Genomic DNA, 26418 nt, shown 5'->3' on the forward strand with positions numbered 1-26418 from the left:
AATGTTTCTTCCCATGTAAACGGACAACTGACTGTTCAAAGAAGACTTGTGATGTTATCAAGTACCTGCAGAAAAAGGTTTAAACTACAGAGGATATTAATGCTGACGTAGATGCTTCATTAAGGGATGACGCTCCAGCTTTATCAACAGTGCAAAAGTGGGTAGTTGAATTTAGGAGGGGAAGAGAGAGTCTTGAAGATGACTCAAGATCTGTATATCCTGCAACTGCTACCACCAAGGAAAACATTGTGTTCACCACATGATGATGGGTGACAGGCAATTGACTATAAACCAAATAGCCATTGCTATTCTGCACAGTGAACTTGGCATGACAAAAGTTTCTGCTCAGTGTGTGCTACGTCTTCTGACACCTGATCAAAAGTACACCAGGTTGATCACACCATAGAAAAATCTGACAGTTTGAGGCAGATCCAGCTGGTTCTTTGAACATTTCCTAACCCAGAGACAAAGAGACAATTCATGCAGTGGTGACATCTGTGGGATGTATGCCGGTTTGGAGAAGGCCCTCGGTTCAACTGAAACCAAGTCAGCCCCTCTGAAATCAACTATTGGAGATCTCATCAAGGACCAAAGCAAGCAAATGGATAGATGGGTGGAGTACTACCAGGGTCTCTACTCACGGGAGACCATGGTCGCTGAGGCTGCAATGGAGGGTGCTAAGATCTTGCAAGCCATGTGCGAACTTGACAATCTGCCTTCTACAGCGGAGCTCACCAAGGCTATTGACTCCCTGGCCAGTGGCAAGGCTCCGGAAAAAGATGGTATCCCCTCAGAGATCATCAAAGCCGGCAAAAACACCACTCTGCTTCGGCATGTCAGTGCTGGGAAGAGGGTACAGCCCCTCAGGATATGCGGGATGCTAACATCATTACGCTTTACAAAAACAAAGGTGACCGTGGTGATTGTAACAATTACCGTGGAATATCTCTTCTCAGCACTGCTGGAAAGAACTTTGCTCGCGTTATCCTGTCCAGGCTACAACTGCTTGCTTCTCGAATTTATCCAGAATCGCAGTGTGGCTTTAGAAGAAGCAGATCAACTATTGACATGATATTCTCCATACACCAACTTCAGGAGAAGTTCAGAGAGCAGAAAATGACATTACATATGGCCTTCATTGATCTGACAAAGGCCTTTGACTTGGTAAGTAGAAAAGGCCTCTTCCTCCTGCTTCAAAAAATCGGATGTCCCCCAAAGCTGCTGAGGATCATCAAATCTTTCCATGATGATATGCAAGGCACCATACAACACAATGATTCAACATCAGCTGCCTTCCAAATAAAAAAACGGGGTAAAGCAAGGCTGTGTCCTTGCTCCTACATTATTTGGTATCTTCTCGCTGCTGCTGTCATATGCCTTCGAGATATCAGATGATGGAGTGTTTCTGCACAGTAGAAGTGATGGGAAACTGTTCAATTTCTCACATCTGCATGCCAAGACCAAAATCAGAAGTGTCCTGATCAAGGAGATGGTTTTTGCTGATGATGCCGCTCTGGTATCACACACAGAAAAAACCCTGCAAAGGCTCATCAACTGCTTTGAGCAAGCATGTAGCGACTTTGGCTTAGTTATCAGCCTCAAGAAGACCAACATCATGGGTCAGGCTACATCGGACATCCCAAACATACATATTGGAGACCACAGACTACAGGAGGTGGAGAAATTTACCTATCTTGTCTCTACTGTCACCTACAACCTATCCCTTGATGCCGAGCTCAATATACGCATTGGCAAGGCAGCTGCTGTGATGACCCAACTCTCCAAACGGGCATGGGACAACAATAAGCTGACCAAGACCACAAGAATGAAGATTTACCAGGCATGTTTACTTAGTACTCTAATGTATGGCAGTGAGACCTGGACGCCATACACACGCCAAGAGCGTCGCCTAAATATCTTTCACCTGCGCTGCCTCCAGAAAATCCTTGGCATCAAATGGCAGAATCGTGTCCCCAACAGAGATGTCCTCAAGCAAGCAGGAATACCAAGCATGTTTGCACTCCTCACACAAAGACGTATGAGATGGCTTGGACATGTTAGTTGTATGGAAGATGGCAGAATCCTTAAGGACATACTCTATGGAGAGCTTACTAGAGGCACTAGGTCTGTGGGAAGACCGTTCTTACGATACAAGGATGTTTGCAAAAGGGACATGAAGGCCTGCGACATCAATATTAGCAACTGGGAAGTGGTTGCCAGCAAGCGTGGAGATTGGCGATGCACCATAGAAGATGGAACACAAAGGAGTGACAGAGGGAGAGAGGAGAAATGGAAAGACAAGAAAAGACGTCAACAAGAAGCCATGACATCACAACCAGCCAGGCAAAGCCTTCACTACATCTGCATCACCTGTCAGAGGGAGTGTTTGTCCAGGATAGGACTACGCAGCCACAGCAGGAGATGTATTCGGACATGAAATGGAAAAACCGGACTAGGTTATTTTATGCGCAATGCCCATTGTACATGTATGTATGTATGTATGTATACGTATATGCATATATTTACATGTATATGTATGTATGAAACAACCATCAGGAAGGTCTGTCTCCAAATAAAGGAGATACCACCAGCAGTCAGTAGCATGCAACTTTAGCTCTGTTCTCTTATATTAACCCTTTAGCATTTAAACCGGCCATATTCAGCCCAAATATTCTACTCATTTCAAAATAGAACAATACCCTAAGAATCATCAAATTATAAGCACTTGCTGATAACTCATCCAAGGACTTTGATTGTGTTCCTCTAAAATATATCTTCCAGCTCAGTCAACTAGTTAGATTAACAGTGAGACTAATAGTTGGATTAAGTTTCTCAAGTTCTACTGAAGCATGTGTATGTTAATGAGCCTTTGATAAGGCTAGTTGTGAAAATAAAATCCTTTGTCAAACTTGCCCTGGCTTACCACCTTATATACACCCGAAGTTATGTACTGTAGTTTCCTTGAATTGTGACTTAGTGCTACATGAGAGTATTTTTAAATTCCTACAGTTTCTGCAACAAGGTTCACCTTTTTTTTTGCTCTTACATTAAAAGTACAGACCCTGATTTCAGTACAGTCATGGGAACTTGGATACATATTTTACTCTGTGATGGTGTTTTTAACACGACTGGCTATAATTTGTTTCAGAAAGACCACTTAAATCATCATGAACTAGATGTGCAACTGCATAGAGGCTCCATCATTGTCATGTATATACCCCTAGGTATGTAGGTGTATATGTGCACAATGGGGAGGCAAAGCTAAAAAAGTGTTTGGGTTCATACGGTGTAGGCATATCAAAGAAATAACAAACTTGTTACAGTAGAAACATACATACATAATTAGATTGAGTGTGCTTGGCTAGTATTTGTTCTGTGTTAGGTCCATGAATGAGGTCTGGGTGTGTCTGCATAGTGTGTGTTCTGAGTTAGAGCCAAGAGTACAGTTTAAGTGTACCTGGATGATGCATTGGATGTCTGCAGATGTAAATTTACGATATTGTTGTGTGATATGTTTTATTTGTTGCTTGATTCTAGACTATCTCTGACTGATTAGACCTATGATAAATGACATCCTCACCATAATCACTCCATCATTTTTTCAGGCACAGTGTACCTAATTTGTTTTATTCAATTTGTTCTCACATCTTTAAAGACAATTTGAGAGAAGTGTGACTGTTACTTTTAGTAAATCGTATAACCTTCAGAGGCACCTTCTTTCCAGGGTATCTGGGATTACATTACACTATCAAATGTGTCTTTCACTTCTCTAGAATGGAAGGTTGTGATGTGAGGCAAATTTGGCTGATACTTTTTGAATGTTGAGTAACCATGCAGATGGACCCTTGCTTCTATGTTAGGAACATTTGTATAGTACAGGAATATCTTTTTGAGTGTCAGTTGGTTTGTCTGATTTTGACTTTGGATATGGTAAGGAATTGTATTGTTGTTTAGTTCCAGGTTAACACTGATGAAACAGACAGAGACATTTCAAACTGCATCTGTTTAAGGTGTTCAAGGACTACTTTATCCAATGCATCCTTTTCTTCCTCAAGGAAGTAGGAAAATTCAAGTGGTATTTGTTTGCTATTTTTAACATGTTGATTAGCCATGCAGAAACTAGCTGTTGTTCTTTAGTCTCAGGTTAGCCCTGATTTAAAGATATCTATGATCAAAAGTATTCAAATCATGACCAGCTTGTCTTTTTCCTATGTACAGGACTACATTATCCAAAAATTACCTTTTCTAATACGGTGGGGTGGGGATTTGAGGGAGATTTGGCTGCTGTTTCTAATAAGTTAAGCACAGAGGCTCACTTGCTGACTTATATTTTGTTGAAAACAATTCTTTCATTGTCATTCCATTAACATCTAGGGTATCTGGGATTACATTACACTATCAAATGTGTCTTTCACTTCTCTAGAATGGAAGGTTGTGATGTGAGGCAAATTTGGCTGATACTTTTTGAATGTTGAGTAACCATGCAGATGGACCCTTGCTTCTATGTTAGGAACATAGGAATGTGAAATCAACCCCTGTGCTTCATTGGTACTATATTTTATCAATCCTGGAAGAATAAAAAGCAAAGTTAAACTCAATGAAATTTGAAAATTAAAGGGTTGTAACTGTATTTTGTAGTCTCATGAAGCCACCTTACCATGTCTCTCAATAAAAGACAGTTTACATCCTGGAGCATTGCGGTCAATCTGGTCACAGCATTTGTACTTCTTTAAACTCTTTGTCCATACCCCAGGATGGTATTTAAGGTAGAAACTGGCATTTTTCTTCAGACATCCTGTAAAAATGTAAAATCAAATAATAACAACAACAACAACAATCCTTTCTACTAAAGGCACACGGCCTGGAATTGGGGGGGGGGGGTGCACTAGTTGATTACATCGACCCCAGTGTGTAACTGATACTTATTTCATTAACCCCAAAAGGAGGAAAGACAAAGTTGACCTTGGTAGAATTTGAACTCAGAATGTAAGGACGGACAAAATATTGCGAAACATTTTGCTTGGCATGCTAACAATTCTGCCAGCTTGTGACCTTAATGATAATAATAATAATAGTGAAAATGATTAACATAGGCAAAATGTGAGAGGAGGGAGTTGGTTGATTGTATTGACCTTCATAATTCACTGGTATTTAATCATCCCAGAGGGACAAAAAGTAAAGTTGAACTTAGCAAGGTTTAAACTTAGAAGGGAAAGAGCCAAAACAACAATCACAAGGCATTTTATCTACTGCCTTTCTATTTCTGGCAATCCATCATCTTTGATAATCATTTCTACAATAGGCACAAGACTTGAGATTTAGTGGGTGGGCAGATGGGCTAGTCAGTTACAATGACCTCAAAACTCAATTGGCACTTACTTCATTATCCTTAAAAGGATGAAAGACAAAGTTGATTTGATCTCAGAATCATCATCTTTAATTATAACAATAATTATGATGATGATGATTGGAGTATTTTTTTTTTATTACAAATCACAAATTTGACTAAATCTGTAGTTTATTTAATCTGTAGTGAATCCAAAGGAAGTGCTTATGCCTTTTAAAAACTTTTAAATATAGTGGAATAGTTTGAACCCAAACACACTCTATTTAACTGAGTAGCACTCAACTTATATCATCAACAGTTTGGAGAGAGAGAGAGAGAGAGAGAGAGAGAGAGAGAGAGAGAGAAGAGAGAGGGAGAAAGACAGAGAGAGTTGAGTGAATCCTGGTAAAATAATAATGAAATCATTCACCCCCACCCTAGTAAGGGGTGGGGGTGGGGCTACATTTGCAGTTACCCTACTAAATGTATATGTAATTTCTGTGTAATATTGAGGGATATAACTTAAAACAAATAAGGAATAAATAGTTGATAGTTATGGTAATGGGGTGAGAATGATATTGGTATTGAGGAGAGGGAGAGAGAGGTAGAAATAGTGGAATCAATTAAGAGACAGAGAGAGAGAGAGAGGAGACGGGAGACAGGATTTTAAGAAGTGAGGGGTTAAGTAAAGACAATACAAAAGAAAGAATTTCTCAGTCACACAACCACGTCAGTATCCACAACAGAAGGTTTTCCAGCTGTTGTCATTCTCTCTTTTTAAGGTTATGTAATACTTTATCTAATGTGTCAAGTCCTTATTTAAAATGGCCATTTCTAGCAGTTCAAATAGACGTCTTTCCTATGGTGATGATGGTGATGACAGCAGTGATGGCGATGATAGTAGTGATGATGATGATAAAGTGAAAATGTCTTGGTCTTTTTTTACATGATAGCAAAATCCGAAAATTGTTCCTATGTTGGTGATAGTGAGAGAAGTGGAGAGAACAAGAGCAAGAGAAGGAAACCAGAAGAAGTTAGCAAAGAGAAATTTAATAATATATACATTAAAAGATCTATACACACACACACACACACACACACAATGAGAGAGAGAAAGGCACTGTCTAAGATTTGCATAGATTTCAGTGTAGAAGTACATGATGTATAAAGAGGGGGGAGGAGAGAGTGTGTGTGTTGTATGTTTAACCAGAGAGACAGCTAACCCCAGGTTGACCTTTACAATGAACCATACAGAGGAGATTAAGGAGTTTTGCAAGTCACAAGATGCACTGCAAACAGAACCAACTTTTAGTGCAGCAGACAGGATGTGGAAAGAAGATTGGTGATACAAGAATGGATGACAACCATATGTTACAGCAGAAATACACACACACACACACAGACACTGTAGATAGATAGATAGATAGATAGATATATGTATGTACATAATCATATCAGTAAACATAAGCAGTATAACTATGTGAGTGAGTATTCATATGTGTACACGCACACTTAAAAAAATGTAGTGTGTGTGTGTATGTATATATACATACATACATATATATATATATATATATATATATATATATATATATATATATATATATATATATATATATATGTATGTATGTATGTATGTATATATATATATATATATATATATATAAATATAAATTTAATAAATGGAGTAATACGCATATGTTAAATGAATTCTTAAAAGAATTCATTTAACATATGCGTATTACTCCATTTATTAAATTTTTATATTTACTCAAATACCCAAAAAAACAGGGAGTTTCTACCTCATAAACAGGGGTTACACCATAGTCATTTTGTGATTTTTGCTACCCTGGTGTCTATCAACCAATTTATTTTTGTCAGAGTTAATTATTAACTAAGAGAAAATAAATACATATAATGATATATATATATATATATATATATATATATATATATATATATATATATATATATATATATATATATATATATATATATATATATATATATATATATAGTGATATGTAAATAATTTCAAGGGTTTAAATTGTGCTATATACAACTTTACATGCAGGTAAATGCTGCTCTTAAGTAATATTATGTTTTATGGAATTTTGTAGTGAGAAATCGATACAGCAGATGGAAACCTATGGCAATCTATTATGCACCACTGATGTCTTTTTAAATACTACATACACATACACATGCACAAACACACGATGATTGCCTCATCTTGTCAGATGATAGTAGTCTCACAAATACTGAGATATCTGTATGTCACTGGGTTTAAGTGACAAAAGCTTGTGCACAGGACCGGTCCTAAGCCAGTTGGACTGATTGCTCCCAGTTGAGCCCCATGCTGAAGGGTGAACTGCGTTCAAGAGGGCCATATTCTAAACTGCGATATTTCATAAAGGTGGTCACCTTGAAGTCTTTTAAAAAAATCTACGAGGTCTTTTTTTTAAAAAAAAAAAGAAAAAACATACTTACAACACTTAAGCAACACAAGATATCAAAAGATAAAATCATTCATCCAAGACTGCTTGGGTTAGCCACTGAATTTGAAGAAATTTATTGTATTTTTAGTGTAAGGGCCAATATGTATGTTTGTATGTGAAAGTTTGTGTGTGGTTATGGGGATCATCATCATCGCCATTTAATGTCCACTTTCCATGCTGACATGGGCAGATGGTTTGACAAGGCTGGCAAGCCAGAAGGCTGTACCAGGTTCCAATCTGATTTGGCAAAGTTTCTACAGCTGGATGCCCTTCCTAATGCCAACCACTCCGAGAGTGTAGTGGGTGCTTTTTACTGACATCGACCACACTTGAATGGTGCTTTTTATGTGCTACTGGCATAGGAGCCAGTCATGTAGTACTGGCAATGACCATGTTCAAATGGTGCTTTTTTCATGCCATCGGCACGGAACCAGTCAGTTGGCATTGGCATCGACCACACTCGAATGATGCTTTTTAAGTGCCACCGGCACAGGTGCCAATCTGGTAGTAATGTCATTGGCCACAACAATGACTTCACTTGACTCAACAGATCTTCACAAGTGCAGTTTATTGCCCAATGACTGACAGGTACTCTTAAATGGGCTGGTTATGCTGCACTGGTTATGGTCTCACTTGGCTTGCCGGGTCTTCTCAAGCACAGCATATCTTCAAAGATCTCAGTCACTTGTTATTGCCTCTGTGAGGCCCAACATTTGGAGGTCGTGCTTCACCACTTCATCTCAATCTTCCTGGGTCTACCTCTTCCAGAGGTTCCCTCTACTGCTACGGTGTGACACTTTTTCACACAGATGTCCTCATCCATATGCAACATATGACCACAGCAGCACAGTTGTCTCTTGCACACCACATCTGATGCTTTTTATGTCCAACTTTTCTCTCAGGGTACTTATACTGTCATGTATGCACACTGACATTACACATCCAGTGGAGCATACTAGCTTCATTCCTCAGCAGTCACGGCCCATGCTTCAGTGCTATGTAGCATGGCTGTTCACACATATGAGTCATACAGTCTACCTTTTACTCTGAGCAAGAGGCCCTTTGCCACCAGCAGAAGTAGGAGCTCTCTGAACTTCACCCAGGCTATTCTTATTCTAGCAGCTACACTCTCAGAACATCCATCCCCCATTACTGACTTGGTCACCTATCCACTACTTCTAGTTTTTCCCCTAGCATGTGATGGAAGCTGTTTCTGCACATTTTCAGTGTTTATTGTTCCTGAGCATTTGCCACACATAAAAACTATCTTCCCAGTTCGCCTTCCTTTGATATTGTTGACCCTCTTATGTGTTCATAGCTTACACCAGGTATATCTTATGGAGTTTCTACCTACACCTTTCCTACAGATCAAGCAGGGCCATCTACCTGAAGGGATTTGTGATTTGTCTGCCTTCCTACTTATTAAGACTTTGCTTTCTGCTAGATTGACCGTAAGGCCCATTGATACTAGACCTTGCCTTCACACCTTAAACTTCTCTAGTTCTGATTGTGACTCAACTATTAGAGCAAAGTCATCAGCATAGAGGCTGAGGACTGATCCTTGGTGAACCCATATATATATATATATATATATATATATATATATGTATATATATATTGATAGAAAAGGTAAGACACCAAAAGAAAGAAAGAGACCTCGATATTAAATAGAGGGATTTATCTGTAAATAATATATGGCTATTATTCGGTAGCCATGATAAAACTCAGATGTCGGGGCGGAAACCCATGCTGCCAACTCTTCAGTTATCTGGCCATCGAAAAAAATGCTATGAAAATGACTGTTAAATGAAGGGAAATTACTGTGTGATTGACCGTTATTAAGACAAAGCTTTTAGAATGACCACTAAGTGAGGGGAGGGAGTAAAGGTAAGGAAGTAAAAATGTCCATAGTATTCACGTAAGCGCACCAGTCCTTACATACATATGCGCGCCTGCACACCCACGTATATGCGCCTAAATGTATATCTTCATCCACCCTCACTTGAAACACACACATGCTCACCCACACATTCGCCCCAAAAATATATACATACCCGCATACACGCTCGCACACACACATGCACGCAACATGCTCACACACATACACACGCGATTTTGGTCCCCTCGAGATTATAGATAGGACTTGCTTTCTATATTGTGTCTATGTACAAGCTTTTTATCTCTCTATACTTTTTACTTACATTGCTTATATATTTTTATATTGTTTTACATATTTATAGAGATATTGTTTTATAGGTTAATCGCTCATATACTTTTTACACATATTTTTTCTGTATTCTACCTTCCACCCTGCATTTTTCCTGTGCGTATATAGATGTGTACATGGAACCTTTTGTGCACACTTGTGGATGTGTGTGTGTGCAGGTATGTGCGTATATAGACATGTGTGTGCAAGCGAGAATGTGTGTATATAGACATATTTTACCCTTATTGCTTTTTTACACTGTCTTACACATTTTTCTGTATTTTGATTTTAGCTCTGTTTTTTCTTGTGCATATGCGTATATAGATGTGCGTATGAACTTTTTTTGCGCACGTGTGTATGTGTGCAAGTGTGTTGCATGCGTGTGTGTGTTTCAAGTGAGGGTGGATGAGGATATACATATAGGCGCATGTACATGGGTGTGCGGGCACGCATGTGTATGTATGGACTGGTGCACTTACACGAATACTATGGACATTTTACTCCCTCCCCTCACTTAGCGATCATTCTAATAGCTCTTTTGTCTTAATAACGGTCAATCACACAGTTATTTCCCTTTGTTTAACGGTCATTTGCATAGCATTTTTTTCGATGGCCAGGTAACTGAAGAGATAGCGGTGTGGGTTTCCGCCCCAACATCCGAAACTCGGAGTTTTATCATGGCTACTGAATAATTGTCACATATTATTTACAGATACATATATATATCATCATCATCATCATTGTCGTTTAATGTCCGGTTGGACGTTTTGGCTGAGGAGTGGTTAGTCAGAAGGCTGCACCAGGCTCAATCTGATCTGGCAGAGTTTCTACAGCTGGATGCCCTTCCTAACGCCAATCACTCTGAGAGTATAATGGGTGCTTTTACGTGCCACTGGCATGAGGGCGAGTCAGGTGTTTCTGGCAATGACTATGCTCAAAAGGTGTTTTTTTACATGCAACTGCATGGGAGCCAGTCTGGCGGCACTGGCAATGACCACGCTGAATGCTGTTTTTCACGTGCCACCGGCACATGTACCGGTAAGGTGACACTGGAAACGATCATGCTCCAAGGGTGCTTTTTACGTGCCACTGGCACGAGAACCAATCCATAATGTATATATATGTATATATATGTGTATATATATGTGTGTGTGTATATATATATATATATATATGCATATATAAATGTATATATATATAAGTATGTATATATATATATATATATATATATATATGTTTATATATATATATATATATATATATATATGTTTATATATATGTATATGTCTGGGTAAAATATTTGTGTGTCTGTGAGAGTATGTATGTGGGTAAATTGTATGTATATATGTGTGCATATGTTTTGTGTGTGTGAGTTTCTATAAATATGTGTAATTTTGGGGAAACGCTATTTCAATAAAGTGTATTGTATTATAAATAAATAAATATATACATATATATATATATATATATATATATATATATGTTTGTATATGTTTAATTTTGGGGAGTGTTGGTTTGGTGTCTGGAATGGGATAGCTTACCTCATGGGCAGGTAGAAGCTCTTTAACCTTGGTTGGTAATCTATCTAGGAGAAGGAAATCTCCGAAATAAAACCTGAGGCCTTGGAAGTTCCTGGTTTTGTCAATTTCGATGTCACACCGGTGAAAGTCTTCTTGGGCCAATAGATGGGGGTAGTGCAGTGCAAGCTACACCCACTGAAAATCATTCATCTGTACAGGTACTTCCTGTACTCCAAATCTTGGTAAAATCATTGAATTGGTTGGTTGGCAGAAGCCTAAAAATGCACTTACTTTAAAATGTCTGAAACAGATTCAGTAAAGGGCAAAAAAGGCTTGGGAATGTCAGGGGAACAGGTCTGGCTCGGCAGGTGTCCTAGTCTATCACAGGCTGGACCCGGTCATCATCCTGCCACTGTGGTCAAACAATCTTCAAGAAAAAGTAAAAATAAACATCTTCTGAATTTTGGCTGTTGGAATGTGTGCACACTTCTTGATGATAATTTCTCGATATAGTTGCGCTCTCTGAAACTCGTCTCTCTGGTGAAGGTCAACTAAATGAACCTACTTATGGATACACTATCTTTTGGAGAAGCCTACCTGAGGGTCAGCGTAGAGAATCTGGTGTTGGGTTTGCTCTCAAGAACAAATTAGTATCCTCCATTGCAGAGCTTCCAAGTGGTGTACCTGAGCAGATCATGGCATGCCTTATTAAACTGACAAAAGGTAGGTTTCTTACTGTTGTCAGTATTTATGCACCAACAATGTCCCATTCTGATGAAACTGTAGGACCGTTTTATGATGATCTAGTACAGTTATTGAGGAAAGTACCGATTTCTGACAAGCTGGTCATATTGGGAGATTTCAATGCAAGAGTTGCAAAGGACTATGTTTCATGGCCTGTTTTAGGTCGACATGGAATTGGAAAATGTAATAAAAATGGAGTAGCTCTTTTGGCGTTTTGTACTGAGAATAATCTGGTTGTCACCAACATTCTGTTTAAGCAGAAAAATAAATATAAAACCACCTGGATGCACCCAAGATCTAAGAACTGGCATCTCATAGATTATATTCTGATCAAGAAAAGTGATATGAAAAATGTTTCTAGCGTTCAGGTCATGAAAGGGGCAGAGAGCTGGACTGACCATCATCTACTGCGTGGCAAAATAGATTTTTCGATAATACCTAAAAATCGACAGTCTGGTCATAAGGTACCCAAAAAGTTAAATGTTGCCAACTTTAAATTATTAAGCAACTTGAATAAATTCCATGAGGCTATAGAAAGTATCAATCTTGACCCAAACAATCTATGGGAAGATATCAAAACAAAAGTATTTCAGGCTGCAAGTTCGTCAGTGGGATTTAAATCACATAAATCCAGTGCCTGGTTCTCAGAGAGATCAGCAGAAATTCATGATCTACTTTTAGAAAAACAAAACTTAGGCAACACACTTTCTCAGTCCTTGAACCCCAACTCAAACGAAGCTTACAGAAAGCTGAAAGGGAAAGTGCAGACTGCTCTAAGGAAAATTAAACAGGAATGGTGGAATGATAGAGCCAAAGGGGCACAAGAAGCAGCTGATAGAAATGATGCCAAAGGGTTGTACTCTTATATTAAGGTGGTATATGGCCCAAAATCTTTTTCAATAGCTCCAGTGAGAACAGCAAATGGACGTTTGATTCTGACTGACATTGATTCTATTCATAAGTGTTGCGTAGAACATTTTTCTGCACTTTTGAATAGACCATCATCTGTTGACATGAGTACAATAGAAAAAATTGAACAACTTCCAGTTATATAAGAGATGGCATTTGAACCAACTCTAAACAACATTTATTTAGCTGTGAATAAGCTGAATAACAATAGGTCTCTAGGGTCTGATGGAATCTGTGCAGAAGTCTTGAAATATGGGGGTGAACTCTTAAATATATTAATTTGTCATTGTTAGAAAACTGAGAAAGTGCCTCAAGACTGGATTGATGCCATTTTAGTCTCCTTGCATAAATCGGGGCCAAAGGATCTGTGTGGTAATTTTCGTGGGATTTCGCTTTTGTCTGTGGTTGGAAAGGTACTTGCCCACATTTTGTTAGAATGTTTAAATACCTTTATAGTTCCAAATATAGTGTCTAAGTCTCAGTGTGGTTTTTGTTCCTCCAAGGGCACAGCTGATTGTATCTTTACTGTCAGATAATTACAAGAAAAGTGCATTTAACAGAATCTTGCTTTGTACCATTGCTTTGTTGATTTGAGCAAAGCATTCGATACTTCTTCTTCTTCGTCGTTTAACGTCCGCTTTCCATGCTAGCATGGGTTGGACGATTTGACTGAGGACTGGTGAAACCAGATGGCTACACCAGGCTCCAATCTGATTTGGCAGAGTTTCTACAGCTGGATGCCCTTCCTAACGCCAACCACTCAGAGAGTGTAGTGGGTGCTTTTACGTGTCACCCGCACGAAGGCCAGTCAGGAGGCACTGGCAATGGCCACGCTCAAAATGGTGCATTTCATGTGCCACCCACACAAGAGCCAGTCCAGTGGCACTGGCAACGATCTCGCTTGAAAATCCCACAAAATCCAGCCAGGCGGCACTGGCAACGGTCACGCTCAAATGGTGCATTTCATGTGTCACCCACACAAGAGCCAGTCCAGGGGTACCGGCAACGATCTCGCTCGAAAAATTTCATGTGTCGCCCGCACATGAGCCAGTCCAGGGGCACCGGCAACGATCTCGCTCGAAAATCCTACGACGGCCCGCACAAGAGCCAGTTCAGGGGCACTGGCAACAATCTCGCTCGAAAAACCTCATGTGTCGCCTGCACATGAGTCAGTCCAGGGGCACTGGCAACAATCTCGCTCGAAAAGCCTCATGTGTCGCCCGCACATGAGCCAGTCCAGGGGCACTGGCAACGATTTAATCGAAATGCTCTGTGGATTTCGATTCTAAAGAAAATAGGTTGCCCAGAAAAATTTGTAAACATGATCAGGGGTTTGCATCAAGATATGAAAGCTAGACTTAATTTTGGTGGTAGGCTCTTTGAATCTTTTGCTGTGGAAAATGGAGTAAAGCAAGGAGACCTTGACGCACCTACCCTCTTTGCAATATACTTTACTGTTGTATTGTCACATGCTTTTCAAAACTCTGAGGAGGGTATTTACATAAAATATCGAACAACAGGGAAATATTTTTAATCTGACCCCACTGAAATTCAAAACGAAGGTTTTTACTTCACTCATTAGGGAACTTTTGTACACTGACGATTGCGATCTTGTCAGTCATTCTGAAAAGAGGTCTGCAGTCTCTTGTATCTGCATTTGACTCAGCCTGTGATGATTTTGGCTTGATCATCAACTTTAAAAAAACAGTTGTAATGCATCAACCTGCGTGTGGTGCTGTTTGTAACCCCGCTAAAACTTTTGTTAAGGGAAAGTTACTTGAGGTTGTCAATTCGTTCATCTACCTTGAAAGCTCTGTTCAAAATGATGGAAACCTTGATACAGAAATACAGCTGCAAATTCAAAGGGCAGCAAAACCATTTGATGGCTTGGAGTCACGCATTTGGTGCCAATGACATATAAATAAGAATACAAAACTGGCTCTTTATCAATCATTTGTCTCATCATCTCTGTTGTATTCCTGTGATACTTAGACTTGTTATGAAAGGCATTTTAAATTGTTAGAACAATTCCACCAAAAATGCCTTCATCGCATTTAAAAAATTAAATGGAGTTCTTTTACACCAAACACAGATGCCCTTGCATCTGCAGGCATCACCTCAATTAAAGCTATGATTTTGAGGAACAAATTGAAATGATGTGGCCATATTGTTCGAATGGCAGATGAACGCATGTCAGAACAGCTGTTTTATGGTGAGCTTGCAGAGAGGAAACGCTATCGGCGTCAACCTAAAAAGAGGTTTAAGGACAGCATAAGGACTACTATGAAGTCACTGGGAATGGTTCCAGAAGATATAGAAACGAGTTGGATGGCGAACAAAGGTGCGGAGTGGAGTGAAAGCATTTGAAGAAGCCAGGATAACACAAGTAAGACTCAAAAGAGATCAAAAGCGATGTAATGGTGGAGAAGGTGAATGACAATGACCTTTTTGTGTGCACAGTCTGTGACAGACCAAGCCTGTCTTTTGCTGGCCTTAAATCTCATCTGCGAACACATGGAAAACAAACCTCCACCAACTATTCTGCCTATTCTGTGCACACCTTTGAATGCAGTGTATGCCGGAAGGTTTGCAAATCCGACGGAGGCCTCAAGAGACATTTTAAGATCCACAAAGAGCAGAACTTATTTGCAGCTCTTGGTGATCCAAATCGGAGGTGCAATCTATGTGGGTGTCTTTTCAGAACATTGTCTGGTTTAAGAAGCCATAACACATGCCATGATGGTGCTGAGGTGTAGGTACAGGAGGTGGTCAAACTCTGCATAAGGAGTAGACAACCACGATGTATGTATGTATTAAAGAAAGCAAAAAAAATTTTTTAATGATAAAAGCACAAAGCTTAATGGATGTGTGTCTAAAAGAATTCAGTACTCAGTATTTTGGCTATAATGGTTAAAGGTTAAAAGTCCAATTATTTTTGATAGTGTTTTGGTTGAGGTCTTTGTATTTATGCATATGATTGTATGTATATGTATTTTTATTTTGTGAGGAATTGTATATATACACACACACGTGCGCGTGCATGTCTGTGTGTGTATAGTGGGAGAAGTGAGATAAAATTTCTTGTGTCTTGTTCAAAGGAGAAAATCTCTTTGCATTCAGGTTTTGGACAAGTACAAACACAAAGCCACACACACACAAATGGGGCTATACTAGGAGACATTTGGTGTCATACACTGATGCTAAATCCAGAAACATAGCTAAGGAAAAAAAGTTCCTGCCACACATTTTGGTGAGAAATAATGTTTCTCCTCATTTTTCTTTTATCTTGTGCTATTATCTCCTAATATACCGCAAAGACATTTTTCCACTGAAGTTGGAGTGGGGTGAGCCCTCGGAATCCTCCTCTCACCTTAGAGTTATATTTTTTTCTCATTTTTTTTCCATGTGATATCAACTAATCTTGGCTCGTAGTATACTGCAAAAGAATTTTTTCCCCCTTTGTGGTGTATTAGGAGATCAGAATAATGGCTGTTTTTTTATGCTGAATAACTGCTATTTCTAGCATATTAAACAACCACATTAAAGACTGGCTACCTCTGAGTTGATTTAAAAGAGAGAGAAAACTGCTTTACACAACAAATTCTGATATAATTGTAATCTACACCATCTAAGATGTATATGTAGAAAATTTTATTAACAAATTATCCATGTTTCAGAAAGTTACCACACACACATATATACAGAGGTTGGACAAAATAATGGAAACACCTTAAAATTTCAAACAAATTTATTTTAATATGGCAGTAATTACAGCTTGAATTCTACAAGGTATGGACTTGTACAAACTTTGAATTGTTTCCAAAAGAATTTTTGTCCATTCTTCAGCTAAAACAGTCTCCAGTTCTTGTAGGATATCGACTCATTACTTGTTTTTCTAAAATGCACCATATATGTTCAAAAATATTGAGATCTGGGGACTGTGGTGGCCAGATAAGATGTTCAACTTCACTAGAATGTTCCTCGTGCCATTCAGTAACAACTTTAGCTGTGTAAACTGGTGCATTATCATCCTGAATGATTGTGTTTCCCTCCGGAAACAGTTCTGCAACCATAGGATGAATTTGATCAGATAAAATGCTTAAATAGTCTTGACTATTAATTCTGCCATGAAGGGAAACCACTGGGCCAGCAGATTTCCCAGATCATCACAGATCCTCCTCCATGTTTAACAGTTGGAAGAAGGCAGTCTGAGTCAAATGCTTCTTTTGCCTGTCTCCACATGTATACTTGGCCAGTGGTTGGAAATAAGGTAAAGGATGACTCGTCCAACAAAATAACATTCTTCCACTGCTCTAGGGACCAATTCTGTAGGTTTTTACTCCACTCTAAACACGTTGCAACGTTTGTTTTTGAAAGTAGTGGTTTTCTGATTGCAGCCCTCCCATGAAATCCAGCTTTGTGCAACTCCTGGCGAATAGTTTTTGTGGAAACTGGGTTCATGAGGTAGTCATTAAGCTCTGCAGTAATTTTGAGAGCTGTACTTTTGTGATTCTTTCTAACAATTCGTGTATAAGAGTCTGACGGTCCCTATCTGAAAGTTTTGGTTTTCTTCTGAAGTTTTGTTTTGACGAGGAGGTTTTTCCCACTTTCTCAAAGGCTGTCATTACTTTTGAGACAGTACTTCTTAATACACCAAACATTTCAGCTGTTTTCGTTATGCTAGCGCCTGTCATACAAGCACCAACAATTTGAACTCTTTGAAAGTCTGATAGCTCTGTCATTTTAATGAATTCTAATTACCTTTTTCTGATGATATCTGAAAAGAAACAGCAATTTTAGCAAAAAATATTAAGCAACACTAATAATAAATCAAAAAACATAAAAATAAACAAGCTTTTGACAGTTTTGTAGATATTTCAAAATTATGATGCTATGATGCTAGGTGTTTCCATTATTTTGTCCAACCCCTGTATACACACACACACAGCATGCAGGACTAGAATCGAAGGGCCTTCGAGTCAACCTAGCTAAAACCAAAGTCCTAATAAGTAGGAAGGTAGAAAAAACACAAACCCCTTCAGGTAGATGGCCCTGCTCGATCTGTAGAAAAGGCGTAGGTAGAAACTCTATAAGATGTACCCAGTGCAAGCTATGGACACATAAGAGGTGCAGCAATATCAAAGGAAGGTTAACTAGGAAGTTAGTTTTTGTATGTGGCAGATGTTCAGGAGCAATAAACACTGAAAATGTGCAGAAAACAACTTCTGCCACATTCCAGGGAGAAAAACTAGATGTAGTTGATAGCTTCCGCTATCTAGGTGACCAAGTTAGTAGTGGGGGAGGGTGCACTGAAAGTGTAGCTACTAGAATAAGAATAGCCTGGGCAAAGTTCAAAGAGCTCTTACCTCTGCTGGTGATAAAGGGTCTCTCTCTCAGAGTAAAAGTCAGACTGTATGACATGTGTACGAACAGCCATGCTACATGGCAGTGAAACATAGGCCATGATTGCTGAGGACATGTGTAAGTTCGAAAGGAATGAAGCCAGTATGCTCCAATGGATGTGTAATGTCAGTGTGCATACTCGACAGAGTGTAAGTACCTTGAGAGAAAAGTTGAACCTAAGAAGCATCAGTTGTGGTGTGCAAGAGAGACGATTGCGCTGGTATGAACATGTGGCGAGAATGGATGAGGATAGCTGTGTGAAAAAGTGCCACACCCTAGCAGTTGAGGGAACCTGTGGAAGAGGTAGGCCCAGGAAGACCTGGGATAAGGTGGTGAGGCACCACCTTCGAACATTGGGCCTCACCGAGGTGAAGACTTCTGACCGAGACCTTTGGAAATATGCTGTGCGTGAGAAGACCCGGCAAGCCAAGTGAGACCTAAATCCAAGGCCTCTGCCATGGGTGTAGCCAGCCCACTTATGCATACCTTTCCTTTATTGGACACTAAACTCTGTTTATGAAGACCTGTTGAGGCAAGTGAAATCAAAATTGAACTAAATTCGATGGCTGGCACCCATGCCAATGTCGTCTCCTTCATTGGACACGAAACTCAGCTTGCAAAGACCTGTTGGGGCAAGCGAAAGTGAAATCGTGATGGCACCTGTGCTCAGCATTGCCTTCCTGGCACTTGTGCCGGTGGCATGTGTAAAGACATTCGAGCGAGATCGTTGCCAGTGCCACTGGACTGGCTCCTGTGCAGGTGGCACGTAAAATACACCATTTTGAGCATGGCCGTTGCCAGTACCGCCTGACTGGCCTTCGTGCTGGTAGCACGTAAAAGCACCCACTACACTCTCGGAGTGGTTGGTGTTAGGAAGGGCATCCAGCTGTAGAAACTGCCAAATCAGATTGAAGCCTGGTGTAGCTATCTGGTTCACCAGTCCTTAGTCAAATCGTCCAACCTATGCTAGCATGGAAAGCGGACGTTAAATGATGATGATGATGATGATGATGATGATGATATATATATATATATATATATATATATATATATATATATACATACACATATAAATATACACATACACATATAAATATACACATAATATGTGTATGTATATGTATGCATCATCGTCATTTAACTTCCATTTTCCATGCTGACATGGGTTAGATGGTTTGACTGTGGTCAACAAACCAGGGGCTATGTCTAGCACTTGTCTGGTTTGACATGTTTTTTTGTGGCTGGATGCCCTTCCTAACACCACCACTTTACAGTATGGACTGGATGCTTTTATATGACACCAACATGGTGCTATATATATATATATATATATATATATATATATATACATACACACATATACAGCATATACACACACATACATATATACATTCACACACACACACACATATACATACATACATACACACACACACACATTATACTCTATTTTAAATAAACTGAAAGGTAGCCCATTCTTAACGTGGCTGTTTAGTATACTAGAAATAGCAGGTATTAAACATACAAAAAGCCACTATTCTGATTACCTAATATGTCACAAAGGGGAAAAAAGTCCTCTGCAGTATATTAGGAGGCGAGGTTAGTTGATAGCACCTGAAAACAAAATGAAGAAAAAAATAACTCTGAGGTGGGGTGGGTGGGGGGTGGCCTACCCAAATTGTTCCCAGTTGGGCCCTGCACCTCCTAAGGCCGGCCCTGCTTGTGCAATACTTTTGTCACTCTTTCAGTTGCCATAGTAGATGCCCATGACAAACACTTAAAGATGACTGGTACTATTGTGACTTCAAGTTTTATGTTAGAGTATCTTTCTCCTGGAACAGCCTTCCTCAAGGCTTTGTTAAAAATAACAGGAGCCCTGGGAAACCTATTTAACTCATAGATGGGACCTGGTAGATACTACCATTCCAGGTCAAAATGGAACTGGGAGTAATGATAATTAAGGGATGACTCTATGTCCCCTCAACTCCAATCCAAAACTGGAGATTTGCCATTGGGTATGAACATGTATACATACATGTGAGACTTTCCTCAAGTCCAAAATATGACATTGTTTTTGTTGTCTACATCAGTGCTATTCAAAGTGGTGGTCCATGGACCGGTGCCAGTCCGCAAGCCATTAGCTGCTGGTATGTGGCGAGTTTCCAGAAAAGAAAGAAACATTATAAAATGCTTATATAATATTGTATTATTTATTTACAAAATAAATATAAGATAAAAAAAATTGTCAACTTTTATTATATTCATTATATATATTGTTTCTGGTATAAATTAATATTACTCAGAAACATTATTGGTCCCAGGCACATTGGAAAAAAAACAGCTGGTATGCCACATCAGATAGTTTGAGGAGTACATTACAACCAGCTCCTTCCTCAGAGGAAGAATTTAGATAATTAAAAACAGAAGAGTATGAATGAACAAATATGCATGCATGCACACACACACACACACACAATTGTCTCCTCACATTCAGCTTGATTACTCTGATGTACTTTCAATCTTGCATGTGTGGGGGGACTTTATAAAATACAAAATGGACCAAGAAATGAAATTAATAATGAGACATCCATACATCATTGGGTTTAAGTGTCAAAAGCTTGTACAACACTTTTGCCATTCTCTTGGTTGCAATAGTAGGTTCCATTGACAAGCATTGTCAGATGACTGGTGTTATTTTGACTGCAAAGTTTATGTCAGAGTATCTTTCTCCTAGAAGAGCTACCTTTCTCATGGCTGTCGAAAATAACAGGAGCTTCCTCTACCCATGGAAAATTTATTAAACCCATAGATGGGACCATAGAGATACTACCATTCCTGGTTTAAAACGACCTGGGAGCAATGGTAATTAAAGGGTGGCTACACACACCCCACAACTTTCAAACTGGAGCCACACCACTTGATGCAATTTAATGACATACCTAGGATGAATGGATGGATGGACAGACAGACACACATACAAAATATGTGTCACTAAAGAATATTATAGCTGAATAAAGAAAATACAGACCTCGGAACTCTCTGCATTCAGTAAAACAGTGGCCCACAAAGTGTTTGCAGTGCCAGTATTCATACCAGTATTTGGGCCACTTGATTGGATGCTTGATGAGGTCCGAGCCATTGATGTGAAAACCCAGAAGATATTAACCAGCACACATAATTTCCATACTGACAGTGACATAGACTACCTCTACCTAAAACAAAAACAAGGGGGCAGAGGCTTAACATTAATCCAGACTGCCTCTGAATGTCGCATCATATCCCTTCAGCAACATCTTTTAATCACCAAATGTTGAAATGCATCCCTTGGCTAAGTTTGCATACATAAGGCTGATAACATCATGATATTTGGAAACCAGCTCCTTCAGCAACACTCCTTGTCTGATAACTTTAAATACATGCCTCAAGAAGTCGCAAGATTCTACCACAATGTATAATCAGATGAAAGGATGAGTGTATATCAGCAGAAGACCATGCATGTATATGTTAGTAGAAAGCTCTGGGATGATAGTAATATTCATTATCAAAGCAGTCTATCATGGACCAGCAACCAGATTACTACCTCCCACTTTGAAGGGTATGTGCATGCAATCCAGGAGCAGGAAATATCAACAGAATAACTGATGCACAAAAGGGAAAGAAACACAGGAAAAGCAGTAAAATGTGATAACCGATGCACACTTTGTGGAGTTAACACCAAAGATATCACCCACATCATAAGCAGTTGTCCAAAAATATTATAACGGTATTATCAACCGATGAGAAATGATGTTGTAGCTAAGACACTGTAATAATGAGATCCATCAGAAAGATAACCCCGAGGCCAAAGAAATAAGAACCCACAATATGGTAGAAGCCATAGCCACTCATAATAAAGAAGAGTACTGGAGGAATGCCCCAGTGAAAACCCTCAATAAAATGCAAACATAATAGAGCTGACATAGTGATTTGGGATAGAAAAGAGAAACTGTGTATAGCTGTGGAAATCAGCTGCCCAGTGGATGTTAACGTAAAGCTAAAGATCAGTGAAAAGGAAAATATCTACCCTGAGTTATTGAGAAATCCACAGTTACTCTATCTAGATTACAAGTTCAGGTTTATACCTATAATTATTAGGGCACTGAAATATGTAACACACTACCTAAGTACCAATCATGAGAAATTAGGTTTATCAAAACCAGAAAAGAGAAAGCTGATTCAAAGACGAAATATCCAAGCCATCACTGGAACTGTAAAAATGAGCATGTCTAGACATGCAACTATATACATGAGAATACATACATAAAACAAAACATCCAGATTTGCACATATACATACATACATACAACAATACCCTGTAGATGTTGCAATTCTAGTGAAGAAGACTTGGATCTCAGTTAGAAATCAATGCTGAGGAAGGAGGGGAGAGACTAATTGACTGACTGACTTGTGCACACACACACTTGAATAATTATGCCAACAAGCAACATTTGTTGAACATCAGAAGAATGATAATGAATGAAACTTGATTCAAAAAAGAGGTGAAATATATATATTTTTTCCAAACAGTATAAACAAAAGCATGTGGTTTCACAATTAGCAACATTCCAACAAACACCATGCTGCCTGCTAGCCAAACTACATTACAGGCTATGACAACTGATCACTGCCCTACTACTACTACTACTACTACTACTACTACTACTACTATGATAAATAGCAGGCACAATCTTCATGATCATTGTTGCAGTGGTCAGGGATTGTTTCAGTGAAATATGTCCTTGATAAGAAAAAATAACTGACTTTGAAATACTCTCAGAGAGAGAGAGAGAGAGAGAGAGAGAGAGAGAGAGAGAGAGAGAGAGAGAGAGAGAGAGAGAGAAAGAGAGAGAGAAGAACAAAGACAATATTAAGAGCTATTAATGAAATTGGAGATGAGTATTTACAGCTATGTAACGAACCTCCATTCTGACAGATTAACACCTATTTATAGGCCATGTCTATCAATGCAAAGCAATACATGAACAACACTCAAAAAGTAAACAAAACCAGAAAAAGTGAAAAAAGCGTCATCAGGGGTTTTGAAGACAGAGACAATGATTGCTGATATATAGAAACCATTTTCACATCAAAATGACTTCAGAATTCATTACAGAGAACTTAAATACACTGTTTCAGATTTGCCAGCACACAATTAATCCATTAATGCATAGCGACCAGAAAAATGGATGCAGGAAAAATTTCTATTACTTGTTTTGTACATATGTATAGTTGGTTTGTTTGTATGCAGTGCCTGCTCACTCATAGAGCACTAGTTTAGAGGCAGACCATACCAAAAATAAGCTCAATAGGTAGTTTACTTAACAAGCAATAGTAATTTTTCCTGCGTCCATTTTTCTGAATGCTATGCATTAATGGGTTAAAATTAAAGACTAATGCTATAATTATCCTACTACATACAATTGACCAAGCTAATGGCATGTGCAATGGTACACGTTTAGTTACACAAGACATTCAAGGAAACATCATTAAGACAAAAATTATAACTGAAGGCTCTCATTGCAAAAAAACTGTTTATTCCAGACATCACTTTTGCTTCTGTTGGTGAAGAGTTACTATTTACTTTAATTAAAGAACAATTCCCTATCAAATTAGCAATGGCGGTGACAATAAACCATAAGGACAAACATTTGAGAAGACTGGTAAAAAAAACTCTTGGGAGAGCTGAATAGCAGAAGGTCTTCTGAAAAGAAATCTCCTCAAGCAAGTGGTTTGACCCTTAACATCTTACACTCTAACAGGGTCAAGCCACATTCAAGTCATAACACCTAAGTACCCTTCTGCTTATACTTTTTAGCTACTTGGACATCAGAGACTTGTGAGTTGAAATTGTGTCAATGCTGCCATCAACACTACCACCACAACTCACTTAGAGTTACTTCCCTTAGCATACATTAAAATACACACATATTGCCTTCTAATATCATGGAGGTTGGTTTTTGTTCCTCCTCAAGCAGATTCAGTGGGAACACCTCTCTCAGACTGTAAGCAGATTTGCCCAAAAAGCCTCTGGCTCCAACCTCTAAGGTGAGAATTGGCTTGGAGGCTGGCTTCCTTTAGGTTGTTGACCAAACTGGCGAATTTGTTGGTCTTGAACACGTGCTACTTCTATTCTACTTTCAAATGGCATGGTGAATTAGAATGGAATAGAATATCCAGTCTCAAGCCACTCTTCTTGATGATTCCAGGTTGTTTTGATGATCTTGGGAGGTCTGCTGTGCACTCCCAGTTATCAGTCCCACCCAGAAGACTCCATCCCCTACATTGCACAGCTGTTCCTGGCCATGATTTGTGTGTATAATATTGTCGGAGATTTGGGTGCAATGGATTTTGCTTTAGCTGTACTTATCACATGTATAATCTCCTTAAGCACTTGACTGTACCTCTATTTGTATCTTCCTTGGGCTAGTGCTACTCTGCATCAGCTAAGAATATCTTTAGCTGTTTTGTCTACCCTGGCAGAGTGGGCAGTCAGGGTTAGCTGATTTACTCCACTCCACAAGATTTGTATTCGAAGGTAGCAGATCAAAGACAGATCTGAGGCTAGAACTTATTCTAAGAGGTGCCATATACAACAAGTCATTACAGTGAAGACACTTCTGGAGTACACCTTCCTATATTGTCCACTGGCAATGACAACAAATTGTAAGGGCAAGCATTTGAAAAGATTGGTTAATATTTACTGAAGAGATGGTAAATATACATGGGTAACTATATGTTGCCTTCTCTAATGTATCCACAGGATTTCCAGGGTTGAATACATATATATATATATATATAGGTATATTGATGCAAACAGGAAAAATAGAACACAAAATATAAGTATATGTATCTTTTTATTAATATTTAGAAGTAACAGAGTGACTCAAGGTCTGAGAGTTTCATGCATTGGCCCTTCAACGCATGAAACTCTCAGACCTTAAGTCACTCTTTTACTTCTGCTAAATATTAATAAAAATACATACACACACACATATATAAACATACTACAAAGAAATATTGTTGACAAGGAAGTTCTCATTTAGAAATACTTCTGACAATGAAATATTGCAGCCATCCACAAGAACAAGCACTATTTACCTGCACAAGCATCAGGTTTGCTGTCACTGATAATACAAACAGAGAAATTATAAAAAATTTCATTTCTTGCCCATTCATTTCCACTTTTCTATTCCCACTCAATTTGCTACTTTCAGTATTTCAATTTCATTTAAGGTGGTGAGCTGGCAAAATCGTTAGTGTGTCAGGTAAAATACTTAGCAGAATTTTGTCTATCTTTATGTTCTGAGATCAAATTCCACCAAGGTTGACTTTGCCTTTCATCCTTTTAGGATCAATAAAAATAAGTACCGGTTGAGTACTTGGGTCAATGTAACTGATTTACCCCTTCCCCCAAAATTGTTGGCCTTGTGCCAAAATTTGAAACCAATATTTCAATTTCAGTTGATTTTATCAAAGATTAACAGAAAATAATAACCATCTAATAATAACCATAATAACCATTTAACAATAACCAAATAATAACCATAGACGCAGGAGTGGCTGTGTGGTAAGTAGCTTGCTTACCAACCACATGGTCCCGGGTTCAGTCCCACTGCGTGGCACCTTGGGCAGGTGTCTTCTACTATAGCTTCAGGCCGACCAAAGCCCTGAGTGGATCTGGTAGACAGAAATTGGAAGAAGCCCGCCGTATATGTATATGTGTGTGTGTGTGTGTGTGTATGTGTTTGTGTGTCTTTTTGTCCCCCCAGCATC

The 26418-nt window shown here is 39.0% G+C and overlaps 1 protein-coding gene across 1 annotated transcript in view; it reads right to left on the bottom strand.

Moving 5' to 3' along the window:
• LOC149129268 (tyrosine-protein kinase Btk-like) overlaps nt 1-26418 on the bottom strand; it is a 117123-nt gene that overhangs the window by 85675 nt on the left and 5030 nt on the right. The window contains exon 3 of the mRNA XM_089346642.1: nt 4658-4795. Coding sequence (XP_089202768.1) covers nt 4658-4795 — 138 coding nt within the window. The remainder of the gene's footprint in view (nt 1-4657; nt 4796-26418) is intronic.

Source organism: Octopus bimaculoides, unplaced genomic scaffold, assembly GCF_046866305.1.
Source record: "Octopus bimaculoides isolate indiv1 unplaced genomic scaffold, ASM4686630v1 contig87, whole genome shotgun sequence".
Taxonomy (NCBI): domain Eukaryota; kingdom Metazoa; phylum Mollusca; class Cephalopoda; order Octopoda; family Octopodidae; genus Octopus; species Octopus bimaculoides.